At 34.9% G+C, this 22,053-nt stretch overlaps 1 protein-coding gene across 1 annotated transcript in view; it reads left to right on the plus strand.

The window, feature by feature from the left end:
• The window catches only part of CHIC1 (cysteine rich hydrophobic domain 1), a 64,965-nt gene extending 45,497 nt beyond the window's left edge, over nucleotides 1-19,468 (plus strand). Inside the window, exons 4-6 of the mRNA XM_055338982.1 lie at nucleotides 11,147-11,203; nucleotides 11,552-11,611; nucleotides 13,136-19,468. Coding sequence (XP_055194957.1) covers nucleotides 11,147-11,203; nucleotides 11,552-11,611; nucleotides 13,136-13,186 — 168 coding nt within the window. The 3' untranslated portion in view covers nucleotides 13,187-19,468. The remainder of the gene's footprint in view (nucleotides 1-11,146; nucleotides 11,204-11,551; nucleotides 11,612-13,135) is intronic.
• The last annotated feature ends 2,585 nt before the right edge of the window (nucleotides 19,469-22,053 follow it).

The raw sequence follows: 22,053 nt of genomic DNA on the forward strand, positions 1-22,053 counted from the left end.
ACGAAAATCCCACAGCAAATATCATTCTCAATGGGGAAGCACTGGGAGCCTTTCCCCTAAGATCAGGAACAAGACAGGGATGTCCACTCTCACCACTGCTATTCAACATAGTATTGGAAGTCCTAGCCTCAGCAATCAGGCAACAAAAAGACATTAAAGGCATTCAAATTGGCAAAGAAGAAGTCAAACTCTCCCTCTTCACCGATGACATGATACTCTACATAGAAAACCCAAAAGCCTCCACCCCAAGATTGCTAGAACTCATACAGCAATTTGGCAGCATGGCAGGATACAAAAGCAATGCCCAGAAATCAATGGCATTTCTATACACTAACAATGAGACTGAAGAGAATTTAAGGAGTCAATCCCATTTACAGTTGCACCCAAAAGCATAAGATACCTAGGAATAAACCTAACCAAAGAGGTAAAGGATCTATACCCTAAAAACTATAGAACACTTCTGAAAGAAATTGAGGAAGACACAAAGAGATGGAAAAATATTCCATGCTCATGGATTGGCAGAATTAATATTGTGAAAATGTCAATGTTACCCAGGGCAATTTACACGTTTAATGCAATCCCTATCAAAATACCATGGACTTTCTTCAGAGAGTTGGAACAAATTATTTTAAGATTTGTGTGGAATCAGAAAAGACCCCAAATAGCCAGGGGAATTTTAAAAAAGAAAACCATATCTGGGGGCATCACAATGCCAGATTTCAGGTTGTACTACAAAGCTGTGGTCATCAAGACAGTGTGGTACTGGCACAAAAACAGACACATAGATCAATGGAACAGAATAGAGAACCCAGAAGTGGACCCTCAACTCTATGGTCAACTAATATTCGATAAAGGAGGAAAGACTATCCACTGGAAAAAAGACAGTCTCTTCAATAAATGGTGCTGGGAAAATTGGACATCCACATGCAGAAGAATGAAACTAGACCACTCTCTTGCACCATACACAAAGATAAGCTCAAAATGGATGAAAGACCTAAATGTGAGACAAGATTCCATCAAAATCCTAGAGGAGAACACAGGCAACACCCTTTTTGAACTTGGCCACAGTAACTTCTTGCAAGATACATCCACGAAAGCAAAAGAAACAAAAGCAAAAATGAACTATTGGGACTTCATCAAGATAAGAAGCTTTTGCACAGCAAAGGATACAGTCAACAAAACTCAAAGACAACCTACAGAATGGGAGAAGATATTTGCAAATAACATATCAGATAAAGGGCTAGTTTCCAAAATCTATAAAGAACTTATTGAACTCAACAGCAAAGAAACAAACAATCCAATCATGAAATGGGCAAAGGACATGAAGAGAAATCTCACAGAGGAAGACATAGACATGGCCAACATGCACATGAGAAAATGCTCTGCATCACTTGCCATCAGGGAAATACAAATCAAAACCACAATGAGATACCACCTCACACCAGTGAGAATGGGGAAAATTAACAAGGCAAGATACAACAAATGTTGGAGAGGATGCGGAGAAAAGGGAACCCTCTTACACTGTTGGTGGGAATGTGAACTGGTGCAGCCACTCTGGAAAACTGTGTGGAGGTTCCTCAAAGAGTTAAAAATAGACCTGCCCTATGACCCAGCAATTGCACTGTTAGGGATTTACCCCAAAGATTCAGATGCAATGAAACGCCAGGACACCTGCACCCCGATGTTTCTAGCAGCCATGTCCACAATAGCCAAACTGTGGAAGGAGCCTCGGTGTCCATCGAAAGATGAATGGATAAAGAAGATGTGGTTTATGTATACAATGGAATATTACTCAGCCATTAGAAACGACAAATACCCACCATTTGCTTCAACGTGGATGGCACTGGAGGGTATTATGCTGAGTGAAGTAAGTCAATCGGAGAAGGACAAACAGTGTATGTTCTCATTCATTTGGGGAATATGAATAATAGTGAAAGGGAATATAAGGGAAGGGAGAAGAAATGTGTGGGAAATATCAGAAAGGGACACAGAACATAAAGACTCCTAACTCTGGGAAACGAACTAGGGGTGGTGGAGGGGGAAGAGGGCGGGGGGTGGGGGTGAATGGGTGACGGGCACTGAGGGGGGCAGTTGGCGGGATGAGCACTGGGTGTTATTCTGTATGTTGGTAAATTGAACACCAATAAAAATTAATTTATTAAAAAAAGAAGATGTGGTTTATGTATACAATGGAATATTACTCAGCCATTAGAAATGACAAATACCCGCCATTTCCTTCAACATGGATGGCACTGGAGGGTATTATGCTGAGTGAAGTAAGTCAGTCGGAGAAGGACAAACAGTGTATGTTCTCATTCATTTGGGGAATATAAATAATGGTGAAAGGGAAAATAAGGGAAGGGAGAAGAAATGTGTGGGAAATATCAGAAAGGGAGACAGAACATAAAGACTCCTAACTCTGGGAAATGAACTAGGGGTGGTGGAAGGGGAGGGGGGCGGGGGGTGATGGTGAATGGGTGACAGGCACTGAGGGGGGCACTTGGCGGGATGAGCACTGGGTGTTAATCTGTATGTTGGTAAATTGAACACCAATAAAAAATTAATTTATTAAAAAAATAAATAAATAATTAAAAAAATAAAAGTGGCTGTTCTGGAAAGATGAAGGGATTTTTCCCTAGTCACTGTGAGAACCTGAGAGGGCTCCTGGTAACAAAACTCAAACTGTGGGAGTCTTCCCCATGACTGGGCCCCTTTGGGATTTTTAACTCTCAAACTTGTCTCTACTGAGCTTCCAGCAATTCATCAAGTTCAGGCGCTGCTACCCTTGTCCTGGTACCCACAGTTTTCTTCTCCTGTGTTTCTACTCTGATGAATCTAAGAGGAGTTGGCTTTCAGGTTGTTCTGTTTTTTTGTTTTGTTTTGTTTTGTTTTGTTTTGTTTTTTTCTTGATATGTGGGCAGAAGAGATGACTTTGAAGCCTTTATATGCATAAATGAATTACCTTAATTTTCTAAAGTTAATTTTGATGCATATGGGTTTCTTGGTTGACAATCTTTTTTTCTTTCATCACTTTCAATTTTTTATCCTACTGTCTTCTGTCCTATATTGTTTCTTTTTTAAAAGATTTTATTTAGTTACTCATGAGAGACACAGAGAGAGAAGCAGAGACATAGGCAGAGGGAGAAGCGGACTCCCTGCAAGGATCCCGATATGGGACTTGATCCTGGGTCTCCAGGATCAGGTCCTGGGCTGAAGGCAGGCTCTAAACCTCTGAGCCACCCAGGCTGCCCCATCCTTTTCAAGCTTGTTCATGCCCTGAGCCAAAGGCAGACGCTCAACCATTGAGCCACCCAGGTGCCCCTTACATTGTTTCTAATCAGACATCAGCTATTTATCCTACTGTAGTTTCCTTGTAAGTAATGAGTCATTTCATCCTGCTACTTTCATGATTTTCTGTTTTCTGTTTTTCAGTATATACTGTTATGTATCTGCTTTGGATCTCCTTGTGGTTTATTTCTGCTTGGAGCTCTTTAGCTTCCTAGAAATATAAGTGTTTTTCACTAAATGTGGAAATTTTCACATTATTTCTTTAAATATTTCTTATGTTTTGTTTTCGTATTTTTCTGATACTCCCAATATATGTATGTTAGTGCCTTTAATGATGTCTAACATTTCTCTGAGGCTGTTTTCATTTTCCTTCATTCTATTTTTCTGTGCTTTGAGATTACATATTATCTTCTGATCTGTCTTCAAGTTCACTGATTATTCTTCAGCTCAAACTTACTTTCTCTTCTTTTATATCAGTTTTGTACTTCTCAACTCCAGAATTCCATTTGATTCTTTTTAATAATTTGTCTCCTTGTAGATATTAATGAGCCATTGACAACATAATTTTTTTTAAATTTCTGGTCATGGCATATTATATTCCTTTATTATAAGAATCTTAATTTCTGGGTAGCCCGGGTGGCTCAGTGGTTTAGTGCTGCCTTCAGCCCAGGGCATGATCCTGGAGACCCGGGATCAAGTCCCATGTAAGGCTCCCTGCATGGAGCCTGCTTCTCCCTCTGCCTGTGTCTCTGCCTCTGTGTGTGTGTGTGTGTGTGTGTGTGTATCTCATGAATAAATAAAGAAAATCTAAAAAAAAAAATCTTAATTTCTTTTGGGTGCATATGTCCTCCTTGCTGTGCACATTTAAAGTTACTTCAAATTCATCTTTACTTCTTTTTCAGGCTTCTATACCTTCATACCAAGATGTCTGCAGTCAGGCTATCATTTTTTTGGAGTTCAGTTTTTCATTTAGGGATGGGGTCATCTGTATTGTACAGAAATTACTTATATTTTGGTCAACTAATGATATCTTTTTTTTTTGGTTTCTACTGTGCTTACTGGATTTTTCTGAAAATGTGTTATAGTGGTAAAATACACATAACATTTACCATTTTAAGGATTCAGTGGCATTAATTACATTCACAATGTAAGTACTATTACCTATTTCCAAATCTTTTTCATGACTTTTTAGCAGAAACTCTGTAGCCATTAAGTAATAACTCCTCATTCCCCTTCCCCTCAGACCCTGATAACCTCTAATCTACTTTCTGTATCTACAGATTTGCCTATCCTGGATACCTCATATAAATAGAGTAATTCCATATTTGTCCTGGCATTAAATCACTTAGCTTATTTCACTTAGCATAATGTCTTCAAGGTTCATCCATGTCATAGCATGTTTTAGAACTTCATTCCTTTATTTGGCTGAATAACAGTCCATTCTATATATATTCCACATTGTTTATTCACTCATCAGTTGATGAACACCTGAATTCTTTCTACCTTTTTTCTATTGTGAATAATACTGCATTTAACATTGCCATACAAATATCTGGTCAAGTCCTGCTTTCAGTTCTTTTGGGAACTATACATAGGAGTAGAATTGCTGGATCACATGGCAATTATTTAACTTTTTGAGAAACTGCCAAACTTCCATTGGAGCTACACCATTTTACATTCCCATCAGTAATGCACAAAGATTCCAGTTTCTGCAGATCTTCACCAACAATAGCTATTTTCCATTTTATTGGTAATAGCCACTCAGATAGGTGTGAAGTGTTGTTTTACTGTGATTATGATTTGCATTTCTCTGACTAGGGTTGAGCATTTTTACATGTGCTATTGGCCATTTCTAGTATTAGGTATTTTGTTCATTTTGCATCTAAGCTGTTTTTTGTTGTTGAGTTGGGGCAGTTTTTATATATTCTGGTTTATATATAAAATAAAATGGTTTAAATTCTGGTTTATAGTTTTTATATATTCTGGTTATTAATCCCTTATCAGATGCATGATTTGCAAATATTTTCCTCCATTCTGTAGATTATCTTTTCATTCTCTTGATAGTAGTGTCATTTGATGCATAAAAGTTGTTAATTTTGATGAAGTCCAATTAAACTATTTTCTCCTTTTTCGCCTGTGCTTTCAGTGTCATAGCCAAGAAATTATTGTAAAATCCAATGTCACAAAGATTGTCTCTGATATTTTCTTCACAGACTTTTATAGTTTTCACTCTTATGTTTGGTTTTTTAGTCCATTTTGAGTTAATTTTTGTATATGGTGTAAATGTAGGGTCCAGCTTAATATTTTTTGCATGTGGATATCCAGTTTTCCTTGCAGCCCCCATTGAATGGTTGGCACTCTTGTCAAAAAACAGTTGAAGTTGACCATATACATTCAAAGGTTTATTTCTGGGCTCTACTCTATTCCATTGGTCTATATATCTATCTTTATTCGAGTACCATGTTTGTTTGTTTGTGTTTTGGTTACTATTGCTGTGTAATAAGTTATGGAATCAGGAGATGTGAGTCTTTCATATTTGTTCATTTTCAAGATTGCTGCCTAATAGTGGTCTCTTGATTCCGTATGAATTTTAGGATGTTTTTCTATTTCTACAAAAAAGTCACTGGGATTCCAATAAGGAGTGCATTGAATCTGTAGATCATTTTGGACAACACTGTCATGTTAGCAATATTAAGTCATGTAGCCCATGAACATAGGATGCCTTTACATTTATTTAGGTTTTTAAATTCTTTTAACAATGTTTTGTAGTTTTCTGTGTTACCAGTCTTTCACCTCTTTAAGTTTATTATTAAGTATTTTATTCTTTTTGGTGCTATTGTAAATGTAATTATTTTCTTAATTTCTTTTTTGAATTATTATTATTGTGTAGAAATGCAACTGAATTTTGCATGTTGATTTTGTATCATGAAACATTGCTGAATTTGTTTGTTAGCGTTAACAGATTTTTTTGTATATTTTTTGGGGGGTTTTCTACACATAAGATAATATCACCTGCCAACAGAGATAATTTTACTTCTTCCTTTCCAATTTAAATGTCTTTGCTTTTCTTGCCTAACTGACCTGTCTAGAATTTCCAGTAGTGTGTTGAATAGAAGTGGCAAACATGGGCATCATTGTCTTTTTCCTGTCCTAGAAGAAAAACTTTCAGTCTTTGGTATAATTTTGGGACTTATGATTTTTTTCTTATTTGGTATGATATTAGCTGTGGGTTTTTTTAGCCCAGAGCCAGAGGGTGTGATCTGCTAATATTCACCATCTATCAAATCTACCCAGAATATGTCTGCCCTTGGAAGATGGGAACTGCCACTTAGTTGTCTAGCCAAGTAAATCAGTTTTCCCACAATATGGATATGTGCCAAAAAGAGGGACTGCTCTCTTCACCAACTGTTTTGCCAATTTTGCAAAGTTGACAGTAGGGAAGTGGATGCTCCCCTGCTGCCACAACCCATGCAATGTAGACTTTCTGCAACACAGAGTTGTTGCCGTGCCGAAACTACCCAGGAAAGCAGTTCCACTCCAGGGAGCTAGGAGCTATGGGGAACCACTTGGCACTCAGCTCCCAACCTTGTTAAAATAGTGCTTCCACAAGGTAGAGCAATGGAGAAATGGGTGTATTGCCTAGCATCATTACCAAGGCCTCCCAGTATTCTTAGCTATTATCTATAACTTTGTTGAATAAATACTTCTCAATCTATTGTAATCCCTTTGATCAGTCTCTGGAACATTTGATTGAGTATCCTTGCTAATACTGATCAGTTTAATAGTTGTCTCTACAAGGAAGAGATTTTCCTAAGATCCTCACATGGCCATTCTGGAAGGACTCTCACTTTCTTGATATCTTTGACACACAAAAATTTTAAATTTTGATTAGGTCATATTTAAATTTTTCTTGCTTGTACTTTTTGCATCATATCTAAAAGGGCTTTGCCTAACTCAAGATCACAAAGATTTACTCCTATATTATAGTTTTAAAATTTTACCTCTTATGGTTAGGTCTTTGATCTATTTTGAATTAATTTCTGTGCATGGTGTGAGATAGGTATCTGAGTTTATAATTTTTCTTTTGGATATCCAGTTGTTCCAGCATCATTGTTGTGAATGCTATTCCATGAGTCTTCTGATTCATGAACATAGGATATCTCTCCATTTATTTACCTCTTCTTTAGGGTATTTTAGGAGAGTTTTTTCTTGTTTTTCAATTTATAAGTCTTATACTTCCTTTATCAAATTTATTTCTAAATATTTTATTCTTAATATATTGTAAAAGGTCTGTTACTCTCCTTTTCAGATTGTTCATTACTAGTGTATACAAATACAATTGATTTTTATAGGTTGATCCTTATATTTTTCTATCTAGTGTAACAAACTTAATGGCTTAGAACAATACCTTTTATTATTTCATAGTCAGAAGTCTGAGCGTGTGGGCAGCCCAGGTGTCTCAGCAGTTCAGCACCACCTTCGGCCCAGGGCGTGATCCTGGAGACCCAGGATCAAGTCCGGCTTCAGGCTCCCTGCATGGAGCCTGCTTCTCCCTCTGCCTGTGTCTCTGCCTCTCTCTCTCTCTCTCTCTCTCTCTCTCTCTCTCTCTCTCTGTGTGTGTGTGTGTGTGTGTGTGTGTGTGTGTCTCATGGGTAAATAAATCTTAAAAAGTCTGAGCGTGGCTGAATTGAGTTCTCATATTAGGATCTCACAAGTTCAAAATCAAGGTGCTGGCAGGGCTGTATTTCTTTCTAGAGATTCAGGGAAAGAATTTGCTTACAAACTCAGATTTTGGCAGAAATCATTTCCTTCTTATATGGCCCTTTCTATCTTAAAGCTAGCAATGGTGGTTTGAATTCTTCTTATGCTTCAAATCCCTCTGACTGTCCTTCCATGTGCCAGGAAAAGTTCTCTGCTCTTTTTTAAAGATTTTATTTATTCATGAGAGACACAGAGAGAGAGGCAGAGACATAGGCTGAGTCTCTGAGACTCCCTGCAGAGAGTCCGATGTGGGACTCCATCCCAAGACCCCAGGATTACAACCTGTGCCAAAGGCATACACTCAACCACTGAGCCACTCAGGTGCCCCAAAAGTTCTCTACTTTTAAGAGCTTTTAAGATTACATCAGGTCCACCATAGTAATCCAGGATAATCTCTCCCTATTTTAAAGCCAAATAGTAACTTTAATTACATCTTCAGTATCCCTTTTGCAATGTAGTGTAACATATTCACAGCTATAACTCCAGGAGGTGAAGATTATGGAGGCCAGAATTCTACCTATCAACATCTCATTTCCTGCAAACTTGAATTTACTTATTCAAGTAATGTTTTAGTGAATTTGTAACCTAACAACTAAAGTGAGTTCACTCCTTGGTGAGTTACAAACAGACTACATCAGGTGAAGTTGTCACACAAAGAAAACTTTACTTCAACAAATAAGGAAATCATGAGAAATAGCTTCCAAAGCCATGACTCCTGAGTGGAGATAAATGGATTTCTTTTATTTAGGGATAGGATGAATATTCAGAAAAGTTGGGGAGGGATTTGTCGTTGCATGTAGAGGTTTAATGTCATATACGCGTATTTAGGAAATAGGCCTTTACATGCATTGTATGTTATGCTAATGAGGTTTGTATTCCTCCTTGGGCAGAGATTATAATGAAGTAGAAGTTACTGTCAGACATTCCATGGTCCATCTGCACAAGTGTGAGTCTGTGGTCAAGCTCAAACTAGTCTAAGCCTACCCAAGCTCTTCCTGTTGTTTGCCTCTAAAAGATAAGGATAACATTCTTGTGAAGAAGGAGTAGTCACTGAGGGTCTTGCTGGTGACCGTTTTAACTTCATTAACCCTATGGAGCATAGTTTCAAATCCCTTAGGGTTTTCTCTATACAGGATCATGTCTGCAAATGAAGATGATTTCACTTTTTCTTTTCCAATTTGGATGCCTTTTATTTCTTACTTTCGTCTAATTGCCCACACTATACTTTCTAGTACAGTGTTTAATAAAAGTAGTGAGAAGAGACATTCTTGTCTTTTTCCTGAACTTTTTTAAAAAGATTTTATGTATTGGTTCATAAGAGACACAGAGAGAGAGGCAGAGGGAGAAGCATGCTACCTGCAGGGAGCCTAATGTGGGACTCCACCCCAGGACCCTTGGATCATGACCTGAGCCAAAGGCAGATGCTCAACCATTGAACGACCCAGGCATCCCTTTTTCCTGATCTAAAGAGGAAAACAATCTCTCTCCATTAAGTATATTAGCTGCAGTTTTTTCATAGATGACCTTTATCAAGTTGAGGAAGTTTAAATTTATTCCTAGTTTTTTTAGGATTTTTATCATGAATAGATATTGGCTTTTGTCCAGGGCTTTTTCTAAAACTATGAAGATGATCATGTCATTTTTTCCTTTATTCTATTAATATTGTACCAATTTATTTTTGTGTTCCTCAAATAAATTCCACTTGGTCATAATATATAATCTTTTTCATACGTTGTTAGATTCAGTTTGCTAGTATTTTGTTGAGTTTGTGTTTGTATTCATGGCACTATTTCCTCTTAAACTGTTTGGTAGAACTCATCATTGAAACCATCTGGACCTGGGTTTTTCTTTGCAAAAAGATTTATAATTATTAATTCAGTCTCTTTGTTACCCATCTGATTTTGTTTACAGAGATTCTATCAAGTACAGTAGCCCTAAGGTATACTCTAGCTGGCATTGTTGCTGATCTGGCCCACTGTGAATGAGCTGAATACAATTGCCATTGATTGTTAGCTTACATAATTAAACAAATAGTTTCTTATGTTGGTGCTTTGGAAATCATTATAGATACAAGTTTGTATGTCATTTAATTTTAAGTAGTTTTAAAATTTGGGCAGCCCGGGTGGCTCAGCGGTTTAGCACTGCCTTCACAGCCCAGGGCCTGATCCTAGAGACCAAGGATCGAGTCCCACGTCAGGCTCCCTGCATGGAGCCTGCTTCTCCCTCTGCCTGTGTCTCTGCCTCTCTCTCTCTCTCTCTTTCTCTCTCTCTCTCTGTCTCTCATGAATAAATAAATAAAATCTTTAAAAAAAGTAACAATTACTTCTTTATCAGAAACCTCTTCCAAATAAGAGTTGAAAATGTATAATCTTTTATTTTAATTTTTTGAAGGTTTTGCAAACTTTTCTTCCTCCCTACAAAATATGTGCACTCCAAATAGAGAAATTCACCCTCTGTCCCCTTGTTTAGGACTGTGCTGCTTCTCATTGATATTTTTTCCTTTAAATACAGTTTTTCTGATTAGCTGTTTTTAAATGTTCTTTTCAGTGGAAATTCTGATATATGTTGGCTTGCTTCATTCAGTTTGTATACTTTGCCTCGAGTGACTACTATATGCCAGGCATTGTGCTAGGACCTCTTATGAGAAAGCTTTCTGTGAGGATTCAGATTAACTTGGCGTATTACATGTGTATAGAAAAAGTAACCCTATGGAAAGGTATGTGAAAGTCAAGATTAGGTCCATAAATGGACTACTAGTGGTATCGGTAATGATTTCACAATAATCTGGTGAATGCATAACACAGAACAATTTGTACATATTTCATTTTGAAAAGCATATACTAAAATCTCATATATATAGGTGTGGGTGTATGAAGAGAGGAAGAGAGAGATCTTATATTAACAGTATAATAATTGCTCATAATATTACTCCTCTTTTGGAAGTTTCTGTCAGTTACATTGCTTTTTTCTGATTTCTAAAGGAAAAACAAGAAGAGAAAATAATTGGATTTTACAAATAAGCAGAAAAATATAGATACACATAATTTACAAAGTTCTTCAGTTCATCTTGTAACAAAGTCTTGATTCTTTCTCTTAGACCAGAAGATCAATTCAGAAGTTATTAGAATGGGAAAATAACAGATTATATCACAAGGTAAGAAAGTTTAAGCAAGTAAATGCCCCAATTTATATATTTGCATTATTATATTGAAAAAAATGGGAATTTTTCAGGCCACAAAAGAATGGATTAAAGAACTAATATTCAATTTTTTAAAAAATTTTTTAATATTCAATTTTAATGTATATTCTTTACAAGTTGTTTTTAAATGTTATATTATGTATCTTATGCTTATTCCTGGATGGTTCTCAGTGATTTATTCAAATGTTATAGGTAATAATATAAATTGATATCAAAATTCTTTTTTTTTTTGTTTTTTTTTTGTTTTTTTTATTTTCAAAATTCTTTTTTTTTATATCAAAATTCTTAACTGTACTTTCTTAGCTTGCTTTGCACTGGAAGTTGACTAAAAGGAAATGCGAAACTAGCAATATGATGGAATATGTAAGTATGCTGTTGTTTCTAATTACTTTTTTTGGATTCCATTCTAAATGTTACATTTTACTATGCTTATTTATCATTTGTCAGTTCTTCTTTCTACCTTTTCTCTCCTCAGCCTAAACTTTTGTCATTTGGAACATAGAGATTTCCTTCCATCTTCCTTAGATTTGTAGCCAACATAAAGTATCTTGAAGGCTAGTAATTACTTAGTTCCGAGAAAAATCTCAGGTAGTATTCTCCAATGAAAACATGGTACAACCTTAATCTTTTCATATAGGTACAGACCATCACATATGGTAATGGGTACAGCTGCTGTTGAACAAAGTATTTCTAAATGCGATCTTGACAAAACTTGCATAAAATAGTAATTGGCTTCTGAATTCTGAATTCATGTTCCTGGTTTTTGTCTTAGCTAACATTTAATTTTTAATAAAGAAATCATAGGCTTTTTTTACTGAAATCTATACAATCTTAATCACAAAACACAACATATAGCCAATATGGTAACTTCAGCATCATAAACATTCACAAGAGGGTCACGTGGGTGGCTCAGCAGTTGAGCGTCTGTCTGCCTTTGGCTCAGGGCCTGATCCCAGAGTCCCAGAAATGAGTCCGTCATCAGGCTTCCTGCATGGAGCCTGCTTCTCCCTCTGCCTGTGTCTCTGCCTCTCTCTCTCTCTCTGTCTCTCATGAATAAATAAATAAAATCTTTAAAAAAATTTAAAAACATTCAAAATAATATGAAATTTATCTAAGCTTCAAGTTGTTGGCATATAGTATATATTTACTGTATAAACATCCCATTTCCATATCATAAATAAGGATTATCATGTTATTTTTCTCCACTTTGAATAGCTAGGGAAAAAATGTGCAAATGACCACAAATCGAAAATCCACTATAGATAAATACCTTATATAATGTATTATAAGTTTATACATTAAATTTATAAATAAAATATTAAATATAAATTTAATGTATAAATTTATGTTTATAAATACCTTAGGTTCTTATTATAATTCTAGCCTTTCTTTAATTAAAATGTTTTAATCAATCCATTTGGATACTTCATTATTTTTTGCAAACAATTTGTAAAAGGTAGTAATAACCATTATCACTGCTTTAATTGAAAAATATATAGATGTAATATACATAAAGGTATTTTTTCAAATCTGTATAAAACAGTTTTAATCCCTTCTACTTTGTTAGAAAGGGGAGGGGGGAGAGGAGGTGTAGAAGGAGATGATAATGTAAGAGGGTTTACTTTTCTGCACCTAAACAAATAACTATTGTAAATTAGGTCATAGAAACTTAGCTACAATAAATAGTTATATTTGCCAGTTTAATTGCTAATCTAATGATAACTTGTAGTAAATTGTTTCTATAACCATTTTATATATTTCACTTGCTTTATACAGAGGACCAAAGTATAATCCTGTGAAAAATGATTTTAGACTTCTTGGGTTATATATGTTCTAGTAAATGAAAATTATTTTGTCAATATATTCTTATTTGTTTTTATTTTACAGGTAATACTAATAGAATTCTTACCAAAATATCCCATATTCCGGCCTGACTGAGGAATTTGATTCAGTCACTTCTGTGTTACTTGTCATTTCCTACCCTTAGTGCCTTGTAGATGATTTTGGAATGAAGATGGTCTCCTTTACTGTGTTCAACTTATTCTTTATTATTATTATTATTATTATTATTATTATTTCTTCTTCTTCTTCTTCTTCTTCTTCTTCTTCTTCTTCTTCTTCTTCTTCTTCTTCTTCCTCCTCCTCCTCCTCCTCCTCCTCCTCCTCCTCCTCCTCCTCCTTAGAATATTCTCCTTTACTCTTTTATTTGTGTTGGTTTAAGAAGAAAATTTGCACATCTTTTTTTTTGTTAAATGAAGCTTGTGTTTTGCACTCTCAGTTTTTAAATAAATACACAGAGACGTATATGTATATATATAGTTGCCACTAAAGATAAAACATCAGTGCTGGTGTTTAAAAAACAAAAACAAAAATTTGTTCTGAGCATGCTGCCTTATAATTTTCATACTCACTGTTTCTAAATATGCATCAGTTTTCTAGGCTACTTAATGCTCTGTAATCCCTTACTGGACATAAGTAAATTAGCTTTTGGTAGCTTTTAGAAATGGTTTTACTCTTACTTGCTTTTAAAGGACATGCAATTAATAGCACTGGTTTTGTCCTGCACTTTGCTAAATTATCACTTATGTTAGTGGATAAAATATTTAAACTCTTAAAAAACTTGTAAATACTGTCTCTTTGCATAACATAAAATGTGCTATGCCATGGTTTACAGAATGTAATATTACTCTTACTGTATTGCCAACAAATCTGCATAGGTTTTAATATGAATGAAGTTTGCAAGCATCCTCTTGAATGTATAGACTGTTAACATGCTGTTTTATGGCAGAGCCATAATGAGTTTGTTAAAAATTTCAGGTGTAGGGCAGGATTACCCTTTGTAACGAGTGGATTAAAATTAAAATCATTGTCTGATATATTCTGCATTGCACCTGAAACCAAGAACCTTAGTTTTTCCATTTAATCCAGTAATTCCCATTTTTTCCTCCACTCCCACCCCCCAAAAAATTCATTTGACATCTGACACATTTCATAGCCTCACTGTCCTTATTTATTTCCCATTATGTATCCTTTCCCTCATTTGAAAATATACACAATTATGATCTTAAAGGAGTGTTTTCAAGATTTCAGATGTCCTGGGAGGTGTCTAGATCCTCACTCAAAGCCACTGCTAATCCCTTTTTGGAGTTCTGATATTTTGTTTTGGGAAAGAGAAGGCTAATTGAGAAGCTGTATCTAAAGAATACTTCGTGGCTGATTCATAATTGATAAAAATATTATTTTTTGAACATCTTTTTTAAACATTTGGATATTATTAATGAGGAAAGATAGGTACTTAGACAAAAGTACTTTAGTTTATAAATTCACCACACATGTAGCCTTTTTATTGATATGTACCTATTTTTCTTTTTCTCTTCACAAGATGAACGAGAACACCACACTTAGTTTGATTTTTTAACATAATTAAAGCTTTATATTGTGTTAATTCAACTACAAATGTATGCCTATATATAGGCATTATTTGTAATTCCTGTTGCTAAAAATAAGTTAAAACTATCTGAGATTCAGTAATATCCTATTTGTCATCTTAACTCTTACTTAGTACATTCAGTAAAAATTTTTAGGTAAACATTTATCCCAGTGAAGAGAACAGTCATTTTTTCATACAAGTTCAAGTCTTTTAAAGTCACTTTTAAAATCCATGCCTAATTTGAAATCCATAGTCCTGGACCAGTAAAAGAAGAGGGAAAAAAGAGACACAATGACTCTAATTGTTTGCACACTTTTCCACCTCCCACTGTAGAGCGCCATTACCCCGTGCTACCAATCCACCCAGAATTTCTAACTTGTAATATGTGTGCCTGCAAATATCATTTGTCTGTCTGTCTGCTGCAAAATTAAATATGTATTTTTATAGACAAGGTGGAAACCTCTGAAAATGCATACCAAATGTCTTGTTTTATAGCTAAGGTCAGGGAATAATTGTATCTGTGGTTTATGCTCCAGCTAATATCATCACGTTTATGCTTCAAACTGTGACTAATATCAAAATTGTTTTCCAGAACAGTATGAAATTTCTAATTAGCAATGATAGAATAATTTTGAGTGTCAATCCTTAAAACCTCATTTTCTTCTGTACATTTAGAATTTGGTCATAGTAACTTTTTCTGCCATGTATAAATCACACTTGGTTTGCTCAAAGAACAGCAAGAAGTGGTGAATTGTTTCCATGAAACAAATATCGAGACAGAAATAGAGTGCATCTGAAGGTGACAGAATATAACTCAAGTTACAGTAATATTTGTCATAAAAATAATTTGCCAGTGTTTGTAAACTTAATTTTTAAACCTACTCTAATTGTTTTTAAATTTATTGTTTTATTGCTCATTATGCTGGTTGGCTCATCTTATTTTCTTGAACTACTCAGAAAATACCCAATTTTCTTTTTTCTTTCTTATATGATTGTTTTTTCAAACTATTTTCCTATGTAGGGGGCTAATTAGCAGTTGAGTATTTTGGACTGCTTTGGAGGGGGATGTTTTCAATGAAATTGGCAGCAATGAATTCACCATTGACAAAGTACAATGACGAAGTACACTATGTGATCATTAATTCTTCCCCCATTGGCCTTTTTTTCTTTTATCCTCAGGATACAACATACTTGGATGTTTCCATCAAGTTAGTAGAATATTCTTATGAAAGCTGTTTTTAGGTTGAAGAAAGTTGAATTTCTTTGTTACATGATATTTTTTTATGAAACCTGCTGTGGTAGGTTCCAGAGAAAATAACATCTATTTGCCAAAGTACATAGATCTCACAAAGCTTTGAAATTACAAGTTAAAACTGTTCCTTCTCTAACATTCCGTTGCACATCTCCATCCTCAATGCCCCTTTAAACACCTAAATTATGTATAAAAAGAAATTAAGGCCTAACCTTTTCCAACTACTTTTTGTTCCCTCCTACCCACTATATTAATTTAAGAAAGAGACCATTGTAGTCAGATGTTAGAATTAGATGGAGAAGTGCCTTGTCTTTTTTCAACAAAGATAACGTTTTATTTTGAAGGAAACAGAATGGATAAATTGACAGATCATGGAATTTAAAACCATCTTTTTCAAATATACCAATATTTCATTAGCATATTATATTTCTTCTATTACTTAAACCCTATTTCCTTGTTTTCCCCTAATCATATATGTTAGTAATAAAATATTACAGAACTGGACTATAAATCACTTAAAAAACTGGTATAATTCTAATGCTAGCAAATATGTAATTTAATATGGTTCTAGAAAAACAGTGGTCTTTGAAGCCCTACCAAAATCCGCTTAAGTATTTAATGTACATGCTATTTATATTATTATCTATAAACACTAATATGTGATCAATTAATCTGTGTTAATATTTAGCACCCTACCATTTTTAATGAAATTTATTCTTATTTTTTCATAATTTGAATGAAGTTCCATACACATCCTTACAAATGTTCCATAACAACATTTGTAAGTCTTAGAACAACTAGGGTTTTTCCAGATGTATTAGAGCTTTTAAAAATTATTAGCATTTTAATTTTGTTTACAAATAAAACACCACTTAAAATCAAACCTCAGTACTTGAGCATAAAACCCCAAACAGTATTTCATCAGAATTAACTATGTTGACCTAGAAGGATATAAAAATTATATATACTCGTTTGAGCAGTTTCACATATGGAAATATGTTTTGCTAATTTGATTATAACATCCCCAAATTCATTGAAGTTAAGTCCTCTTATGCCTATTAAAATTCTGCATTAAAAAATTCATTTTGCATTTTGCACCAATTGTCAAATTGTTGGAATTCCTTTAAATGGTAAACTATTGGAAAATTTTCACAGAAAAGGAATAGATTTTATTAATAATACTTATGTAACATGAGGACTAAAAAAAAGAAAAGATATGTATATCGTTATCTTGCCCCAAATTTCTCTTTTTTGATTCTGAGCCAGCTTTTCATTTTGATGATGGCAACCTGAGAATATATTCATTTCCTGTGGACTTTGTCAGGTTCTTACTAAGTGAGGAAATGATCTAATATCATGGGCTTTGGGCAAGTCACTTAAATTACATATCCGTCTATTCATCTGTAAAAGCATGGGGTTGAACCTAGAGCTGGACAGAAAATTAGAGATAACCTAACATGCTTTGATTCTAGGAATCCTTAGGAAATTTTTCTCTACAGAATCCCAGAATGATTTTTCTCAGATCTTCTACCCTTGGTGGAAATTCTCACAGTGCCTTGCACACAGTAAATGTTTGATTTGCCAACTGGCTCCTAGCTGATGTGTGTTCATGTCACACAGACTCAAAGAACCTGATACCTGCTAGACATCAGCCCTTCTGTGGTAATAAAAATAAATTTAATTTCCCTAAGAACTAAAGATTTAGGTCTGTGGGCTGTGCATATGTGGAATCTATGTTTTTGGTATCCAGGCAAGAATTACAACTGTGACAACAATGGAGATATGGGAGGATCCACTTTGAAATTGATGTGAAAAATTTAATATCCAATATCTGCTTCAGTGTCTTAAGTTCCATATCCTCAAAAGGATCTGTTGGAACAAATTGCTATTAGACGGAAAGAGAAGTAGTATGGAATTCAAACCCAAGTCACTTCTGGTTTAATTCTTAGCTCTGCTGCTTAATTCCTCTGTACCTCATGTCCTCATTGTGGAAGTGGGGACAATAATCTGGACCTACCTCACAGGGGAATTGAGGATTTTTTCACATATTAATGTGCTTTTGAAGTTGACTGAAAGATAAATACTGGATATCATAATTTTGTAATTTCTAAATAGATTCCTTTAAGTCTTTATGTTTTCTTTCTCAGTCAAACCCTACAGAATGAGTGTTGCAGTTAATCTGTTTTATCAGTAGTAAATTTTTTTATTAATTCCCTATATGTTAACATGAGTAATTGTGTTATGTTAATACTTGACTTAGGAAGGAAAAGCAGATGGATGTAAATGAGTGGTTCCCAACTTGGGACAGATAAAGATAGCAGTGAGGGCATCCTTGAACCTTTTTTAATACTTCAAAAAGCATACTAGAAATCATACATTTACCCATAATATTTCTACTGCATAAGCCAACTAAAACATTGAATTTCCATGCATTTTGCTTAGATTTTTTAAATCCTGCCTAACATAATACTGGTTATCACACACTGATCAGAAGTTGTGAATGACAGTTCTGCTTTTGATTAATAAAAGAATGAAAAAGCCTGCTATTACATACAGTTTAGTAAATAAAATTCTTCAAAACATGGGGAAGGAATAATAAAGGGATCCTTATGGTGAAAATGTTGGAGGCCACTTTTGTAAAGGAACTAAGATTATTTGACCCTCTCCACGAGTTACTTAAACCAGTCCCTAAATAATGAAATGCTGAATTGTGGTGTGTGTGTGTGTGTGTGTGTGTGTGTGTGTGTGTGTGTGTGTTTTGGCTAGACTGGGCTATATAACTTCAGATTAGAATCTGCCTTCTGTTCTCTTCTGTTCCAGGATAATTGAGTTGATTGTGTATTTGTAAATTATACATACACACATAGGATTGCAAATGTGGAAACTGTTATATGTTCTAGCATTGGACTAAATATCAATTTCTGAGTCTCAAAGTAGTTCTGTGTATAAACTCATTATGAGCAATAATTTCTAAAATGTCCCTTTTTGTCCTTATTTTGTTGCTTTTTACTTCGCTTTTCTTAATTTTCCATTTTTCTAGTAAGTATATAGTGTAAAATTATTTTAATGCCTGAACTTTGAACAAATTACAGATGTTTGAAATTATATAATCAACAAGCTAGTTTGCCCTCCTTGGACTAACCACATACAAATATGAATTTCAGCTACAAAAACAGGAAATGCTGGTAGCTGGAAAATGGGCATTGATCAAAACATCCATTTGAAAAGCCTAGGATTTCTACTTTATGGCAGAGGATTCCTACTGGGACAGCTTTACCAGAAAAGAATAAAAATGGATATGTCCATTCAAACCAAGAATATTCATGCATCTTGTATTGTTACATAGCTTGTGGAATGAATTTATTTTCTCCCTAGTTTGAGAGTCACTCCCCTGAAAGAACTCAACCTATTTACAGCTGTGCCAAAATGAAGGACACTTGCCTCTCTGAAACTTTCACTGCTGCTTCTTTTGTTCACTTGTCAGATATAAAATTTTATTATCTCAGGATGCAAAATTACAATAAAGTGCAAATCTATGTTAATGAATTGTGTGTCCTTTGGTACATCTCCCTTTCTTCCTTCTCTTCTATGTTTTCATCATTCTAAGTTGGTTACTTAAGGCATCCTTTTAAAAATTGTATTTTGCATATTGCATATCTTCCTGCACTTGCTAATGTTATATCTAAACCTGTAAGTAATTCACACTATACATTCGCCTAGGAGGCCTTTGTTGTGCCCAGTGTTTGGTATTTGCCTAAGTAGGAATTTGTTTCTAAACTACCTTGCATGCCCACCTGTGAACTATAAAATTAAAAGTCAAGTCATATGGCATTCCAGCTTACTTAAGCATAACTTTTTAGTGAAGGAAATGTCAAAATATGAAGCTACTTGGTAAAAGTTTTGACTCTCTTGTCAACAGTTATAAATTCAAATGTTAACATCTACCTGATTTGCTACTCAAGCTGATTAGCATGCAATATTAGATTTTTTTAAACTTATGTCAAACTTTTGCAAATTCAGCAAAGCAGGAAAATGTAATATAACAAAAATTCAATTCTTCCCATCATCTTTGATAATTATAATTATCTCAAGGTCCTGGAATTCAGCTCCACATGGGGCTCCTCACTCAGCAGGGAGCCCTCTTCTCCCTCTCCTTCTGACCCTTGTCTCAGATCATGCTCTCTAGCTCTCGCTTTGCTCTCTCTCAAAATCTTAAAAATAAATAAAATTATTTTTTGAAACTTTACCATATGGGTATGTAAAAATCTATACTTTTTATTGATAACTTCTTGGGTGTGGAGTAGGATGTGCTATGTGGGAAATACTTTTACATTACATTTTCTATTATTGAGGGCTGATGCCAGCTGCCTTTATATCTGTGATTAAATAATATTTAACACAGAATGGGATTTTCCTACCTCAGTGTAGGAAATTCTTTGGGGGATACTAGAATTCTCCAGTTGTAATTACCATAAATCTGAATTGTGATCCCTGTTCTGTTGCCTGAGTGACTTCTAGCAAAAATCAGAACACTCAGCTTGATTTTATCCATCAGCCCCAGGAAGGAGGCTGAGTTATATCAGAGTTGCAAACTAAGATTCAGCCAGTCCTCCAACAGACATGTCTTTGACCTACAGACTTTTTTTTCACACATTTTGAGATAGTTGCCAGCACTTAAGAGACTTCAGATAAAAATCCAGATTTCTCACTTCTTTTGAGAAATTTCACATGTGAACAATTAGCTAGAGCTGAATGGCAGCCTGCCCTTTTTGGAGGGAGCATTTATTGTTTTGCCACAGTCGTTACTATTTACTCTTGTCTCCCTGAAACTCATGTTATGTTTTCTTATGATATAGGTAAAAAGCAAAATATTTCTTGAATCCATGTCTCAAAATTAAGGAAAAAATATGAACCATGGTAACTACATATATTCTTTTTAAAAATTTGGTGAGTGGGTGGTGGTGATGGAGAGAGTGGGGTTTTAGGTGTTTGTTTTGTTTTTGTGGTGGAGGGAACTGTTTTCTTAACAAATGACCTACTGATTTCATAATTCCTGAGTTAGACACTCTCTAGAGCCTCAATTAATTCTGACATTTTAAGTTTCCATGAGATGATTCTATAATATTGGTGTATTTCAAATTGAATGTCTCTGAAGGTCTGTGTATGATAAATGGATAGTGTTTATGAAGCTACTCAAGCTTCCAAATAGAATAGTGGCATCAAAGACCACCTAGTGAAACACAGCCACAAGCAGGGAAGACAAACACATTATTTTACAACTAATCTTTATAGCTTTGCAACAAAAGTTTGGCCAAACACCCAAAGCAGCAGCTACCTTGTTATCTCCCCAGAGTAATATTGCCCAAGGTGACACTTCCATGATAAGAATTCTAGGTATGAATCATAAAATCTATCCTATCTTTTGTTATTTATATTGGACTGCTAATTGTTTCTCTTTTATCACAATATGTTGTACCAAGATATTAATCTAAAAGAAAATTTAGACTTATTTCAAAATAGGCTGTTTAGGGCGGAGGAATAGGGTCCCCAAGTCACCTATCCTCACCAGCTTACCTAGGTAAACTTCAAATCATCCTGAAAACCAATGAATTCAACCTGAGATTTATTTTTTTAATGTTTCTCCTTCTCTGATTGACTTATTTCACTCAGCAAAATACCCTCCAGTTCCATCCACATCAAAGCAAATGGTGGGTATTTGTCGTTTCTACTGGCTGAGTAATATTCCATTGTATACATATACCACAGCTTCTTTATCCATTCATCTTTCAATGGACACCGAGGCTCTTTCCACAGTTTACGACCTGAGATTTAAAGACAAAACGACTGGAACATTACTGAGAGATGAGTTTTCGCTTCTAACAAAACAACTCATTTTTAGCCACTCTGCACTGAGCAAAATGACTAAAAGGAAGAACTCACCACACACACACACACAAAAAGAATCAGAAACAGTACTTGCTACCACAGAGTTACAGAATATAGATTACAATTCGATGTCAGAAAGCCAATTCAGAAGCACAATTCTAAAGCTACTGGTGGCTCAGGAAAAAAGCATGAAGTATTCAAGAGATTTCATGACTGCACAATTTAGATCTAATCATG

The sequence above is a fragment of the Nyctereutes procyonoides genome, unplaced genomic scaffold (assembly GCF_905146905.1).
Source record: "Nyctereutes procyonoides isolate TBG_1078 unplaced genomic scaffold, NYPRO_anot_genome, whole genome shotgun sequence".
Classification (NCBI taxonomy): domain Eukaryota; kingdom Metazoa; phylum Chordata; class Mammalia; order Carnivora; family Canidae; genus Nyctereutes; species Nyctereutes procyonoides.